Source organism: Sinohyriopsis cumingii, chromosome 12 (assembly GCF_028554795.1).
Source record: "Sinohyriopsis cumingii isolate HCF-2022 chromosome 12, ASM2855479v2, whole genome shotgun sequence".
NCBI lineage: Eukaryota > Metazoa > Mollusca > Bivalvia > Unionida > Unionidae > Sinohyriopsis > Sinohyriopsis cumingii.
This window is the reverse complement of record NC_142972.1, coordinates 118,519,216-118,533,620: the sequence shown is the minus strand read 5'-3', so window position 1 is coordinate 118,533,620 and position 14,405 is coordinate 118,519,216. Positions and strand designations below refer to the sequence as shown.

The window sequence follows — 14,405 nt, the reverse complement described above, 5'->3', positions numbered from 1 at the left end:
CGCAAGGAATTTCTACCGGATGTACAATCCAGTTGTTTGGAATATTATCACGGTGGACTATGGAACACTGAATACAACCGCGACGCTATGATTTCCGTTGATATGGTTGCCTGTTATCCAGCGAGTTTTCTCGGGTATGGATCCGCCGCTGAGTATTTCAAACGATTTGGACACCCCAGACATGAAATGACTCGTGTTGCTATTAATGGACCACTGCCTGATTTTGATTTAACCGGATTCGCTCGCATAGTATCATTTGAATTCGCGGCAGGACTTCATCGCTGTTGTTATATTTGGATCGGTAGACACATGGCTGAAAAGAGATGGCTTCCAATAGCGCTGCTACGGTTTATGATTGATTGTAGCATGCTAGTTTCGTTGATTGTTAGTGACGCGATTATATCATACCGGGCGCAGACTGAAGTCTGGTTACCAGAACCAGAGCGTCTAGATAGCATAATTGATGAATCCAGAAAACACATTGATGCCGACGAGGAATATATCATCGAATGGTCCAAAAAGATATTCAACCAACGAAACCGCGAGGCAAAAGATCTCGGTAGAAGAATAATCGGTAAGTTCACACAAGGTGGAAAAAACCACGACTACAAACGATATTGCTCACGGCTGATTATAGATGACGCAGAATATGATTTCGTAATCAAGGACGCAGTGGCAAAAAATAGATACGTGAACTGCAAAACAGCTTTCTTGTCCAATGGAACAAAGTTGGGTATAGTTGTTACCTACTTTGATGGAGACAGCCCCGCGTATCCACATTTGAAGGCGTCTATGTTGGGTTACGCCGCTATCAATTTATTCTCGATGATAAATAGATTTCCCGACACCGCGGTTAGAGTAGCCGTTGATTCGTTTTATGTTGACGTAGCGTATAAGGAAAACATAGCCAAGTTTACTAGTCCGGACGAGAGTTGGGGTATATGGAGAATTAAAAATGAAATACGACGCGATTATTCCCCGTCAGCAGATGTCACCGTTGAAAATAATTACTTACGCGGTGATAATTTATCAGAATGGTCTAATGCACCACCGTGTTCTGATCCAATTTGTAGATATAAAACAGTTTATTTAAGCGGCTGTGGTGGGTCAGGAAAGACGACTCGGGCAATTGAATTATTTCGAACGCGGGCAAGTATAATCGTGCTTACACCGACCCATAGACTAGCGCGAGAGATAAAACAACGAAATGTTGACGCCGTTACTTATCATAGCTTTTTTCGATACAGCGGCGGTGAGTGGACTCTTGATCGAATGGGGGAAAAATTTATTCCTGAGGTTATCATTTGGGACGAGATATGTACTGTTTCGTTAGATACTTTACAAATGTTTCTTGAGTGGTTGCTGCGCGCTAATACAGCGGTAATCATGTGTGGCGACCATGGCCAACCACCACCATTTGTCGGCGAGGGTCCACATGATTGGTTAAAGGGTTTTGTGGACTATTATGAAGAAACCGATACTGATTACCGAGCACTTGATGAACAACTGCGCGAGGTTAAAAAATTAATCAGATTACAGCCGGATAGAGTTCAATGTGAAATAATCCGCGAGGTGATTCCGGAAACGCCGTTAAATGAATTCTGGGAAACATGGAGACCAAACGATTTGATTGTAGCGAGTAGAAAGATAGTCAGAGACACACTTCAGCGGAAGTTGTTTGCGTTGCATAAGGAAAAGTTTCCAACGCGTCCAGTGCCGTTGTGTTATAGACCCGCTGACACACGGCGGCAGAACATTGAAGTTGAAATCCCGGGCCTGACAAAAAAAACAAATTCTCGTGCTGAATGATATCGTGCTCGTTGATATCAGCGTCGTCGAGGACGCGCTACGTGCTGATAAATCCCCGTGGACGCTAGGATACGCAACAACAATACATTCCTCGCAGGGATTGACTATCACGGATACAATTGTTTGGATGGTTGATAATCGCATCGAATGGTCGAATCTAGTCTATCTCGCAGTGTCCCGAGTACGGAGGATAAATCAGCTTCGAAGAATTGTTGTTGACGAAGCCACCGACGAAGCCGGCGACAACGATGACATTATCGATGCAAGCGTCATTGATAGAAAACTCTCGGGTTACCGCCAACAGGATAAAAAAAAAACAGCGGCATTTTGATATTGATGCCGAATTAATAATTGCGTTACGACAACACAGAATAATCACTGCGCGAGTTGCAATTGTGTAATGCGCTGGCGTTATTCGGATAAAGACGCTCGCCAATTTACCGTGGATAGGATCGATAACAGTCTCGGTCATGTCAAAAACAATGTGAGGTTAACTTGTCTTGAGTGTAATAGACGCAACGGCGCTAGTTAAGACCACGCGGGGGCAATTGAGTATCGTCAGGTATAACTTGTAGTTGCTCGCGAGTAAATCCGCGCTGAGGAGCAGTTGAATCCAGTCTATAGATCGGTGGTCTACCAGTTGATCGTGTTATCGTTGATATGTTATGTGTGGTAACACTCCAAATAGGATCAGTAGCTCTTTTTTACCGCCTTCAAGCTCTCCTGGTTCATACAGATATCTGACAGTGACATCGCCGAGAATCGGCTTGGAAACGCTATTTAATTTTGATCTTCCGGGTATGTACTCGTATTTAATCGCGTCGCTGGGCTTCATGTTGATTGCTCGGGTAATCTCGTTATTTAACGCTCCAATTACGCCTGGTAACCTTTTAACCCATTCACGAGATCGTTTTTCTTGGATGAATTCCTTCGCGTATTGATACCCAAATAACCGTTCAGCAAGAGTCCGATTGAATCGTTCAACAATTGCCTGATCACGATGTAGCGCAGTATGACCTCGTCGTATCGCGACGCTATGATGTTTCAGCGTTGATAAAACAGCGCCGCGAAATTCACTACCAGGATCAACTTGTAATAGATTTGGCCAGCGCAGAGGACCCCTTCGGTAAATCCGCTCAAACGCATCGGCTACTTCAGTTGCTGACTTTGTTTTTAACGGCTCCGCTTGTTTGTATCGACTCGCAACATCAACTACGGTTAGCGCGTATTTGTAACCGTTGTCATGCGGCAGAAATAGTATATCAGCCTGATGAACTTCATTAGGTACGCTGACATCAAAGTGTGAGAAGTTTATTTGTTTAGGCGGTGGTAGATAAATTTGCCATATAGCCTGTTTGGATAACCAATTAGCCGCAGTGGCCTTTGTTACCTTTGCAGCGCTTGCGAGTTTACCAATTGCGGCCTTTCCTTTCCAGTATCCTCTCGGAGAATAATAGATGGATTCCATGTTGTTATTATAAACGCTAGCGTATTCAATTACCAGCGCGAGAAGCTCCGCTTCCAATCATTAATTTACCTTTCATAGCCGATTTTACCAACCATGAGGCTAATTTTTCTTTGATGGATTTATCAGGAATAGCATTTAACGCGTGAATTAATTTTACATCCGCGATATGACGCTGTTGCAGATCACCGCTACGATAAGCTATATCATGTATCCGACATGCTTCGTCGATAGCGTTTATTGGATACTCACCGGGTCGCGGCTGATTTTGATCATCGAGTCTGATATCTAATCGTGTTCCGGGGCCACAGTAGCTATATCCTGGGAGGTGCTTTTCTCCTGGATACTTTGCCCACGGTGTTCCGGGGAGTTTTGATAACTTGGCTGCAATATCACCTCCTCGCTTTTTTTTAAAGCATCCCCGGGTCTAGCAGAAATAAATCTAAATTTCTTTGTACCGCATTGTACACACTTACCAGTAAGCGCCGATCTATTATTTCTTGTTGTAAGGGTTGTCATATCATTTGTGCCAGTACGCACTCTACACTTCACACAATATAGATCCATAATTTATGTATAGATATATGGATATAATTGATTTTTCGGCAACTAAAACGAGAGAACCAGTTAAGCATGTTGCAGCGTTACCAAACTCGATCCGGATGATTATCATCGGACCATCTGGATCCGGCAAGACGCAATTATTACTTAATTTAATAATGAGATGGATGAAGTGGGATAAGTTGTATTTGGTTGCTCCTAGCGTAGATAATCAACGATGCTACGAGGTGTTGAAAGATTTTAACGAGAATGCATCAGCGATCGCTGAAAAAAATGTTATTGAGTTTATTACATATATCAATGATGCACCGGGTATTGATGATATTGATGGCGACGTTAACAATCTAGTCGTGTACGATGATGTTATGTTAGACAATCAAAAAAACCCAGCTAGGATATTTTCCAGAGGCAGGCATAAAAACACCGACGTGATATATGTCACTCAACGATACACTCAGATTCCAAAAGTAATCAGAGACAACTGTAATATTCTTGCTGCATTCAACGGCGTTGATACACACACGCTACGAAATATTTGGCAGACATGGTGCGGCGGTGACATGGACTTTAATGGTTTTCGAAACTTTTTTAGTCATGCTCAGTCGACCCCACATGGATTTGTAACGATAAATTTACATGATCCTCGGACACGATATCGTATCGGACTTGACCAAATATTCGGTTAGTTGTAAATAACCACTTAGCAGCAGGGGGGGAATGACATCGACGCGGTCGTCGCTGTGTTTACCGGACGCTGACGACGCTGGGATCGGCGCGCAGAAAGTATTAATTAAACCAAATGACGTCACCATCGTGTAGGATGGACCGACGTCGTTTTTTTTTACCAGCGCTGACTACACCGGATCCGCTGAGTGCAGAAAGTAATAATTAAGCAAAATAACGATTGGACAAAATGTCCGATTCGCCCCCCCCCCCCCCCCCGCTGCTTCTTACACAGGTCAGTCTAAGATCGCTTACTATAATATATCTCTGTTTCATGTATCGTTCTTTTGAATGTCATTTGTGATATCTTTCTTTTATTGTTACACTCAATGGATCTTTACAGATGAGTGCCAGTTTTAATGATTTTTGCACGAGGGAACATGATTCTCCGCTCCAAAAGCTGATACAAAATTCGACATATTCTTCACAAATAGAAGTAAATCGCAACAAGATGGAGATGACAGGCAATTTGCCGGACCGCTATTTCAGAAGAGCAATAGACAGCATTACCGAGCAAGTTGATAAAGGTCTCATACGAAGCAGTGGAGGAGACCAGAATTTTATGATTTTGACTGGAGAATTTGCTGACTTTGAGGAGATTAAGAATATTCTTGTATCAGATCTGGGCCGCAAACGAATACACACTATATTAGTTCCGAACGATGAGTGCCCCATTCTTCGAGGCGCAAGCATTTTTGGTTGGATGCGATGAATGTGTTGTTATATGGTCTCTTTATTTCCATGTTGGTTCGATGTGAAGATCACAGGTTACTTAACATTCCTTTTAGAAATATATTTGGCATTGCATGTACATTTAATCCCGAAAAGCAATTTCTTTAAAGTACACACAACTGTGAACAGAAATAAACTATACTTAAATATTCAACATAAAATAACATAGAAAAGAGTAAATCTATTCAGTATGTCGCCTCGAGCTTTAAATTGTACTCCTGGATCAGAAGCATGCCTCCTATAATTTTAAGCTTCAAAAATATCTACTTTATAGGCAGTGAATCTATGTCTTATAAAGGGGTTGTTCTGGTCCCAAACCCTAGTTTTAATTTGACGACAACATAATTCTCCCTCCCCATAACCGTCTCAAGTGAGTCTAAACAGCTACGTAAACAACTTTGTTGAGGCAACAACGTCTATTTCATAATCGTTACGTCGTCAAACAAAATAGGGTTTGATCCAGAAAGACCACCTTATAAAAAACTACTGATATATTTCACATAAAATTGATAGCAATTTTTATATCTGATATTTCACACAAAATTACTATATCTAACATTCACACTAAATTCCAGTCCACTATTAATAACTCGCTGTGACTTGCAGCTCAAACTTCTGATCAATAAAATGAATGCGCTGTTAATAACTAACCGAGATTTTACAAAACGTCGATTTACACACAAGGAGTTTGGTTTCTGCTTTTGTACAGTTACCTAAATTTCATCTGTATATATGTAAGAGCTGGGTAGCCGTGTGGTTAAGGCATACGAACAAACGTTAGATCCACTTGTGGAAACTATTTCATGTGTTCAAATCCAGAAAAACGCGATAGATATATTGTCTTGCGTTCAGCCACAGAAGATATAATTGGAAGAACAACTGCGATGCATTGAAAAGATGTGATATAATTGTATGGATAATTCTGAAATTGTAAAATACCTCAAAGTGCCCAAGTTTCGTTTAAGGGTGTATTTTATTACAAACTCTCGCACTCAGAGATCGAACAGTTGCAAAGTTGAAAATCAGCCTAAACAACCATCTGAATCTCTAAATTTCGTTCCGTACTAAGCGATTCATCAGGGGATATGTTTACGCACAATGGGAAAACAAATATAACAATTACCCAAGATAAGAGATATCCGACGTCATTCAACCTGGTCGTCAAGTACTCCCTTTTGCCACTATTTTTATAGTATGGTGGCTCGTACTGTGATTTATATTTCACACAAAATTAATGAGTATCGTTTTTCGTATCTCGCAACTCTGTTCGGTGTCATATCTACGAGTAAATCGTCTTTGACTCGCAGTTCCTGTATCAGATCTAACATTATAAACTTTTCACTCGCAGTTCCTGTATCAGATCTAACATTATAAACTTTTCACCTCTGAGATAAGCTCGAAGTTGATTAAGAATTTTATTATAAGTCGATGTTGCTATTTGATATGAAGTATTTTCGTTCTTGTATATTGGATCGATTTTTGTAGTTATTGTTGATAAAATAAATACCTATCCCCGACACAATTAACAATAATGGGTTTGCGGTTCCATCGGCTGTAGCAATTCCAGCTGTTGTTAGTAATATTGGAATATAATTTAGCGCGCTTATTATTCTGCTGTATTCTGTGGAGGGTTAAAATTTGTTGGTATTTCAGTAATATCATTAACTCTATCACGATAAATATCTTCTGTTTCATCAATATAACTTACAACATAAGATAACTGACCCAGTTTACAATTTGTAAGTACTAGATGCTGCCTGAGGATAGCATAAGCTGTTGCAAAAATTAAAAGACCGCGAATATCAGCTTCCCCTATATCTATGGTGGGTAGGTTTAGGTATCCAGCAATCAGCTCTTTGATATTTTTGTATTTTACTTCTGTCAGTAACTTTCCAGCTTCTGTTGTAGAGTTTTTTAATGCAATTCTTTTAGAACTATTCTGTATTTCATAATCTTCGTCAATAATGTTGTCTACAACTGTAATTTCGTCAAGCTCTTGGTAAAATATATCTCGTTCAACATCATCATATAACTCAATTCCAGACTCAATTTCTGATAATGCGTTTAGTGCAGTATTAATGTGATTTACGTTATACTTTTCTATATCGCTGGTGAGAGAGTCTATCAAACCTAGATATGCTGTTGTTTGTAAGTAAGTGTCAGTACTCTTAACTACTATTTGTAACAGCGTATTTTTATCATAATAGTCCATACCGAGTACAAGAAATGTTAGACGTTTAGCAAATGTGTCCTTGAGCTTACAATTTTATTTACAAACTTGTGTTTCCTTATTTCAGCTTGTTTGTCAAGCTAGTCTTGAATCTTCTTAAGTCGCTCTTGCTCTGGTTTCTTACCACCATGAAATTTTGTTTTTACAACGTTAGATGTAACAATAGTCAAAACATTTTTGTTATTTAGCTCGAGCAGTGTATTTATCAAACATTTTTCAACCTTTAATCGCCGCTCCTCACAGTCACTTACAGGTCAGTATTTGCTGATTACATCAAAGTCTCTGATAACGTATTTCGGTTGAAAGCCTCTCATTCCTGAAACCCTAGCAAAATTGTCGCTGTTCTAAGTTAAAACGGAGGAACATAAAAGTTAATTTTTTCATTCGAGCAATTATACTTACTGATTTTGCCTTTTTCACGTTCTCTTGGTCTAGCTGATCAACATCAACTATTTCGATCTCCGTTTTCGGGTTTAGTATAAAATTATAAAACTGTTTTGCATCCCTGAGCGATGGAGGATCAATAGACATAAATATATTATAATTACATTAAAATCACATCATGCTGGTACGCCAAACCTATACCAGATCATCGAGTGTATACATCTGAAACATCGACAAAACCTGGAAAATGACCTCTAGCGTTGAAAACATAAATCCGGAAATACGAGTACAGTTTTGTGATTTCTTTAGGATCAAGTGTAAATTGCCGAGAAGTAGTAGTAACATTATCCTGAGAAGTATCATCAAAATGATAACCCAGTCCCCTATACAGCTCATCCGTTGCTCTATTTTCGTTAGATCCTTCTAATTTAGAATCATAAATGTACCCGATATTAGCATTTATTCGACCTCGTAATTGAAATTTCCATATTGCTACGGCAGCTGGACACTGTTTTAATCCAAAAGTTTGATATTTCTTCGTCTGTGATCCCCTCTAAATCGCTAGATATATGGTTGATAAAAGAAAATGCATAACTTGGTTTATTATTCGAATAATAACTTGATGCAGTTGCAATAAAACCATAAAGATTATTATTAACAGGATCAAACAAAATGACCGACAAGATTCTTAGTTCGTTTTGTACTACCACCAGTCACTTGCTATTTGTATCCACGTACTGTTTATTGGTATGATGGGATTTAGATATAGGCACATACGCTTAAATTATCTTATTATCAACTATATCAATCGTACCTGTTGCCGTACCACCGGATTTTGTAAGATAATTTGTATCTGCAGAAGTAATTGCACTTGCTGATGCTGCACTTATTTCAGCGTCAACATCAAATTTATTTGTTAAATCAAATGCGACAGCCAACCGGAATATAAGTCGTTGTTATTTTATACGAACCAGTGTTTAACATACTTGTCATTGTACCACCGGTTTGCTGAACGTAAGGTGCATCAGCAGCTCGACCTGATACATCAAATAGCACTGTTTGTTGCAGTAATTGATCTCAGGTCAACATAAGATCTATCTGTAATATCATATGCAGCAGTTTCATTATATGACGTTGTTATCTTATTCGATCCCATATCTAACGCGCCAGTAATCTTATCGACGTCAAGTTTGGAAACTATCTCTCAATTTGCTTGATTTGTTTACTGTGTAAAACCGGCTTGGTGTATAATTTTAAAAGTTCTACTGAGTGCGGCCACCACCATCACCAATTAAAATAGAATAAAGGAACAGGAAAACAAGAGCAAAGAAATAATACCAAAAAGAGGAAACGATTAGCAAACCGCCAAGCCGTGAACAAAAGAATTGAACAGAACAAAGGAACTATCAAACAAAGGAACGATAGGAACACGTAACAGAAAACAAAGGAGAGATTTCTAGCGGAGGAGCAGACTGGGTTAGGACGAAAACAAAAGATAAGTCATCATTCAGTGCTATACGCAATTTAAGTAGAAGAATGCAAACTAGGTCCAAACAAATGGCTCTGTTCAATCCAAACATGCAAACACACAAACCACCAAACAACCCTATCAATAAATCAGTAAAAATATTGGATGTATCACAACTCCATACAGCACCAATAAATCATGTAAAACAAGCAAGATTAATGCAAATAGTACCAACCACAGCAAACTCGAATTCAACCAACATCACACTGGGACCCCAAAATCTGGTCTCAAACACAGACCAAACAAACCACAAACCAGCAGACAAAATTAACACACCCCCACCCCACCAACAGAAACTACTAGAAATACAAAACTACACTCCAGGGAATAATATAAATACAATGTCAATACTATCGCCAATCCTCTTCAAGGAAGCGGAAAAACCAAACACAAATGAAAATATAGACACCACTATTCCAAACCTAACAAATGAATTTGACAGTAACCTACATACCTTAAACTCCCCACAATTAGACCACATAACCATAACCAGCACCCCAAAATTCACCAAAAATGAAATAACCAGTTCTAGAAACATGCAAACAAACCAACAACAGGAAATCAAGCAAACAACAATAAATCAAAACATTAGGAAAGAAACTAGACACTCAAGCCAAACTCCTGGACCATCTGGGATAATAACAGCAAGGGAACCACCAACCTATGGGAACAAATCCAATGAATTAGACACTACAAAACGACCCAGCAGCATCACTAATATGGCAACCCAAAGACCCCAAACAACCCAAAACACATACCTAGGTAATGGCAAGGGCCCGCTAAAACCCCAAAACAACTCAAAAAATCCCACAAGTAAGGTTAACTCAAAACAGGAAATAAAACAACAACATAACCCCCAAAACAAAATGTACAGTTATCATTCCATCGAACACACCATATACATAAGCAGCAGGTGCAACAGAACTACTAGTCTAAGTACCAATAGTATTATGACAGCAATGGCCAAAATTCACACTGGACAATTCAAACTGATAAGACCAAGGTGAAACTACCTCATTGTCCAATGCAGCACAATTCAACAGGTTGAAAAATTCATCCAAATTGAAACTATAGGCCCAATAAAGATCAAAGTAGAGAGACACCATAGCACTCAGAGGAAACCACGAGTCAGTTCGAACTCCAAACACAGTGAAACCACAACTAATCTGGCTGAACCCACTAAAACCACTATCTTTAAAAAAGTAATAGCACTAAACGGATACAACAAGGACATAAGCAATGAACTCCTACTTCATAAACTCACAGCAAATGGAACACAGACCACCAAAGTATATCGTCTTAAAAATCACAAGGGACAAGGAACAAACAAAGCAGTTATAGAGGCTACCGAGCCAATACCCTCAATAATAAAACTAGGACAGTCAGGAGTGTACCATAAGCTGAAAAACTACATAAATAGGCCAAGATTTTGCACCAAATGCCTGCACTGGGGATACTATGCCCTCAGATGTAGATTCAAACCAAGATGTAAGTACTGCGGAGGTCAACACAAAGGAGAATGCCACACAATTAAACAAAAATGTGCTAACTGTAAATAAAACCATTATCCTAGATCGGCAGAATGCAGATTTGCAATAAAAGAGAAACAAATAGTGGACTTAATGAACGAAAAACACCTCACCTACCATTCTGCCAAAAACATTATTTGTAAAAACAACCCCAACACACCAAAATCTACCTCTGAAACAATCAATGAGCACCAAAACTCTCCACGCAGAATCAGAAGGGAAAACATTGCACCACAAAACATACCCTCGAATCAGGAAACAAAAGAACCAAAAACTACAACCCACATTGTAACAAACCATGACCACCCTGATAACACTCCAGATACAAACAAAACTGTCACCCCAAACATCCCCAAATCTAACACACACCCCAACACAGAATTAATACAGGAAGTAATGAACCTAACAACACGAACCATAATGCAAGATCTCAGTAGCATAATCAGAACCCTCAAAACCATTTTCACCATACTAGCTGATTGGACCACAAGACTAACAGATAAAGACAACGTCAAAAATGAATAGTACAAAAAATAATAAAATCATCATCTGGCAATGGAACTGCAGAGGAATCTTTAAAAACCTATCAGAACTGTAGAACAAACTAAATAATACGGCCATAAAACCAGACGTAATCTGCCTTCAGGAAACCCTCATAACACAAGAACACAAACGCCTGCCAAACTACAAGGCTATACCCAGGGAATCTTTAAAAACAGACCCATGGGGCAGAAAGGGGGTGGACTAGCAATTCTTTTAATAGATACGCTAATCTACTATGAAGTAATAGAAGTACCCCCTAACCTAAACATCAATAATAGCATCGAAATAATGTCAGTAATGATAAATATAGGAACCACAAACATTCAAATAATAAATGCATACGACCCAGGGGGTACCTTCTGCCCTACCAACCTAATCTCACTAAAGGCAATCACTAATAACAACAACAACAATCTAATGATCTGTGGCGACTTCAACGCACACAGTGAATTATGGGGAGGTAAAAAGAAAGATCAAAGAGGAAAAATGGTTGAAAAATGGATAACTGAGAACAATCTGGTCATCTTAAATGACGGGTCGAACACTAGATTAAACCCTGAGGATGGCACTCTCTCAGCCATAGACCTAACCATCACTACCCCAAAATTGGCTCAAATCACAAATTGGTGGGTGGATCAGGAAGATACGTTAGGAAGTGACCATTTTCCCATCACAATCAATATTCAAACAAAAATTCAACACATTCCTAACGAAACCCCACCTAAATCGAGGTACCAACAGGCAGACTGGGACCAATTCCAATTATTACTGGCTAGAGTAAATCCAGATAACTTAGAAAGCCGAAGTATTGACATGTATTATGATAACATAACAGACACAATTATAGAAGCAGCTAACCGATGCATACCAAAGACAACTAATATCCAAAATAAAAACCCTGTACCATGGTGGACTAAACAGTGCACTATAGCACATAAAGACAAAAAATAGGCCTTAAATAAATATAAACGCACCAAAACTTCTATCTACTCCCAGCAATATAAAGATAAAGAAAAAGCACTAAAACAAACTATAAAAACTGCTAAAATTAATCTATGGCAAACCTTTTGCTCTAAACCGAGTCTAAAATCAAACTCAAAACAAATATGGGACAAGATAAAAGCCATAAAAGGAAAAGCAACTACCTCAGCCCCAAAAATTAAAAAAGCCATAACAAATAAAGATAAGGCAGACCTCCTAGCGAAGCATTTTTCGAACATGAGTAGCAACAATAATCACACCAAAAACTTTCAAGAACACAAAAAACTAATGGAGGGAACCCAACCTCAAATGTTTCAAGACCAAGGAACAAAAGAATCTCACCTAAATAGCGACATTACAGTACATGAATGGAAGATAGCCCTACGATCCAAAAACGAAACATCCCCTGGTAAGGATCAGTTAGGTTACATTATCTACAAAAAACTGCCTATCAATATAACAATATCCATAATCAAACTCTTTAATAGGATATGGGATAAAGGCCAACTACCCACCAAATGGAAACAGGCCATAGTAATACCAATCCTCAAGCTAGGTAAAGATCCCAACAACATAAATTCGTACCGACCTATCTCGATTACAAACAATATTTGCAAAAAATTGGAGACAATAATTGCAAATAGGTTAAAACACCACCTAGAAACCAATAACCTACTCTCCATAAATCAATGTGGTTTTCGGAACAAACGGTCCACCACTGACCAACTTCTCAGATTGGAAACAGACATCAAACTCGCTTTTAACGCACATAGGAAAACCGATCGCAACCTCACAGCGGTTTTTTTAGACCTAGAAAAAACGTTCGACCTAGTATGGACCAATGGACTAATGCCAAATTAAACCAATTTGGAATAACTGAACGCTTGTTCAACTGGATTGGCGATTTCCTCACAGGCCGGAAAATTACCACAAGAATAGGCAACACACATTCGGAAGAATTTTCACTTGAAAATGGAACACCGCAAGGCAGTGTAATAAGTCCGTTACTATTTAACCTAATGGTAAACGACCTTGACCTCAATGTAGCCTCCACAAAAATAAACTTGTCACAATTTGCAGATGATAGTGGCATATGGAGGAATGGACATCCTGCCAATAACACAGTAGTTAAAGAAATCCAGCATAGCCTAGACAACATAGGGAGATGGGCGGACAAATGGGGTTTCAAAATATCTCATGAAAAAACTGTGGCAATCATATTCACCCCCAAACGAAATAACAACCTAGTCTATCCCAACTTCTATATACAAAATCAATTAATCAAATACGTAACAGTAGTAAAATTCCTTGGAATGTTCTTTGGCAACCACCTCACATGGAAACAGCACATTGAACAACTCACCCAGAATTGTAACAAAGATCTCAATTTACTCAGGAACATCACAGGGACTGACTGGGGATCCAACCAGGAAACCCTCCTCACGATATATAAAAGCCTAATTAGATCAAAACTGGATTACGGTTGCCAAGCATATAACTCGGCTAAGCAGCCTGTACTACAAAAACTTGAAACTATCCAGAGAAAAGCCTTGCTATTATGCACAGGAACACTCCCCTCAACATCATTAGAAGAACTACAAACACTAACAGGAGAACTACCCTTAAAATTACGTAGGCAAGAACTGCTCCTCCGATACTCCATTCGATTAGATACCCACCCAGACAACCATCCCACCAAAATAGCTATAAATAAGTGTAAAGTTGTCTTCAAACCCAAAATCATACCTATCACACCAAGTGGCAAAGTAATCCTTGAACTAAGAGAAAAGATACCTCTACTAAAAAAAACAGGTAACAAACAATACAGACCAGAACAAATCACCATGGTTACAAAAACCACCAAGGATTAACAATGAAGCTACCAAATTAGGCAATAAAGAAGGACAAGAAAACTTACTA

The 14,405-nt window shown here is 39.0% G+C and overlaps 1 protein-coding gene across 5 annotated transcripts in view; it reads left to right on the top strand.

The window, feature by feature from the left end:
• Nucleotides 1–7,554, top strand: part of LOC149787331 (uncharacterized) — a 99,160-nt gene extending 91,606 nt beyond the window's left edge. For all 5 annotated transcript variants that reach the window (XM_089977874.1, XM_089977878.1, XM_089977876.1 and 2 more), the window contains one exon: nt 4,902–7,554. In XM_089977874.1, the coding sequence (XP_089834000.1) occupies nt 4,902–5,270 (369 nt within the window). In that variant the 3' untranslated portion in view covers nt 5,271–7,554. The remainder of the gene's footprint in view (nt 1–4,901) is intronic.
• Nucleotides 7,555–14,405: the final 6,851 nt, after the last annotated feature.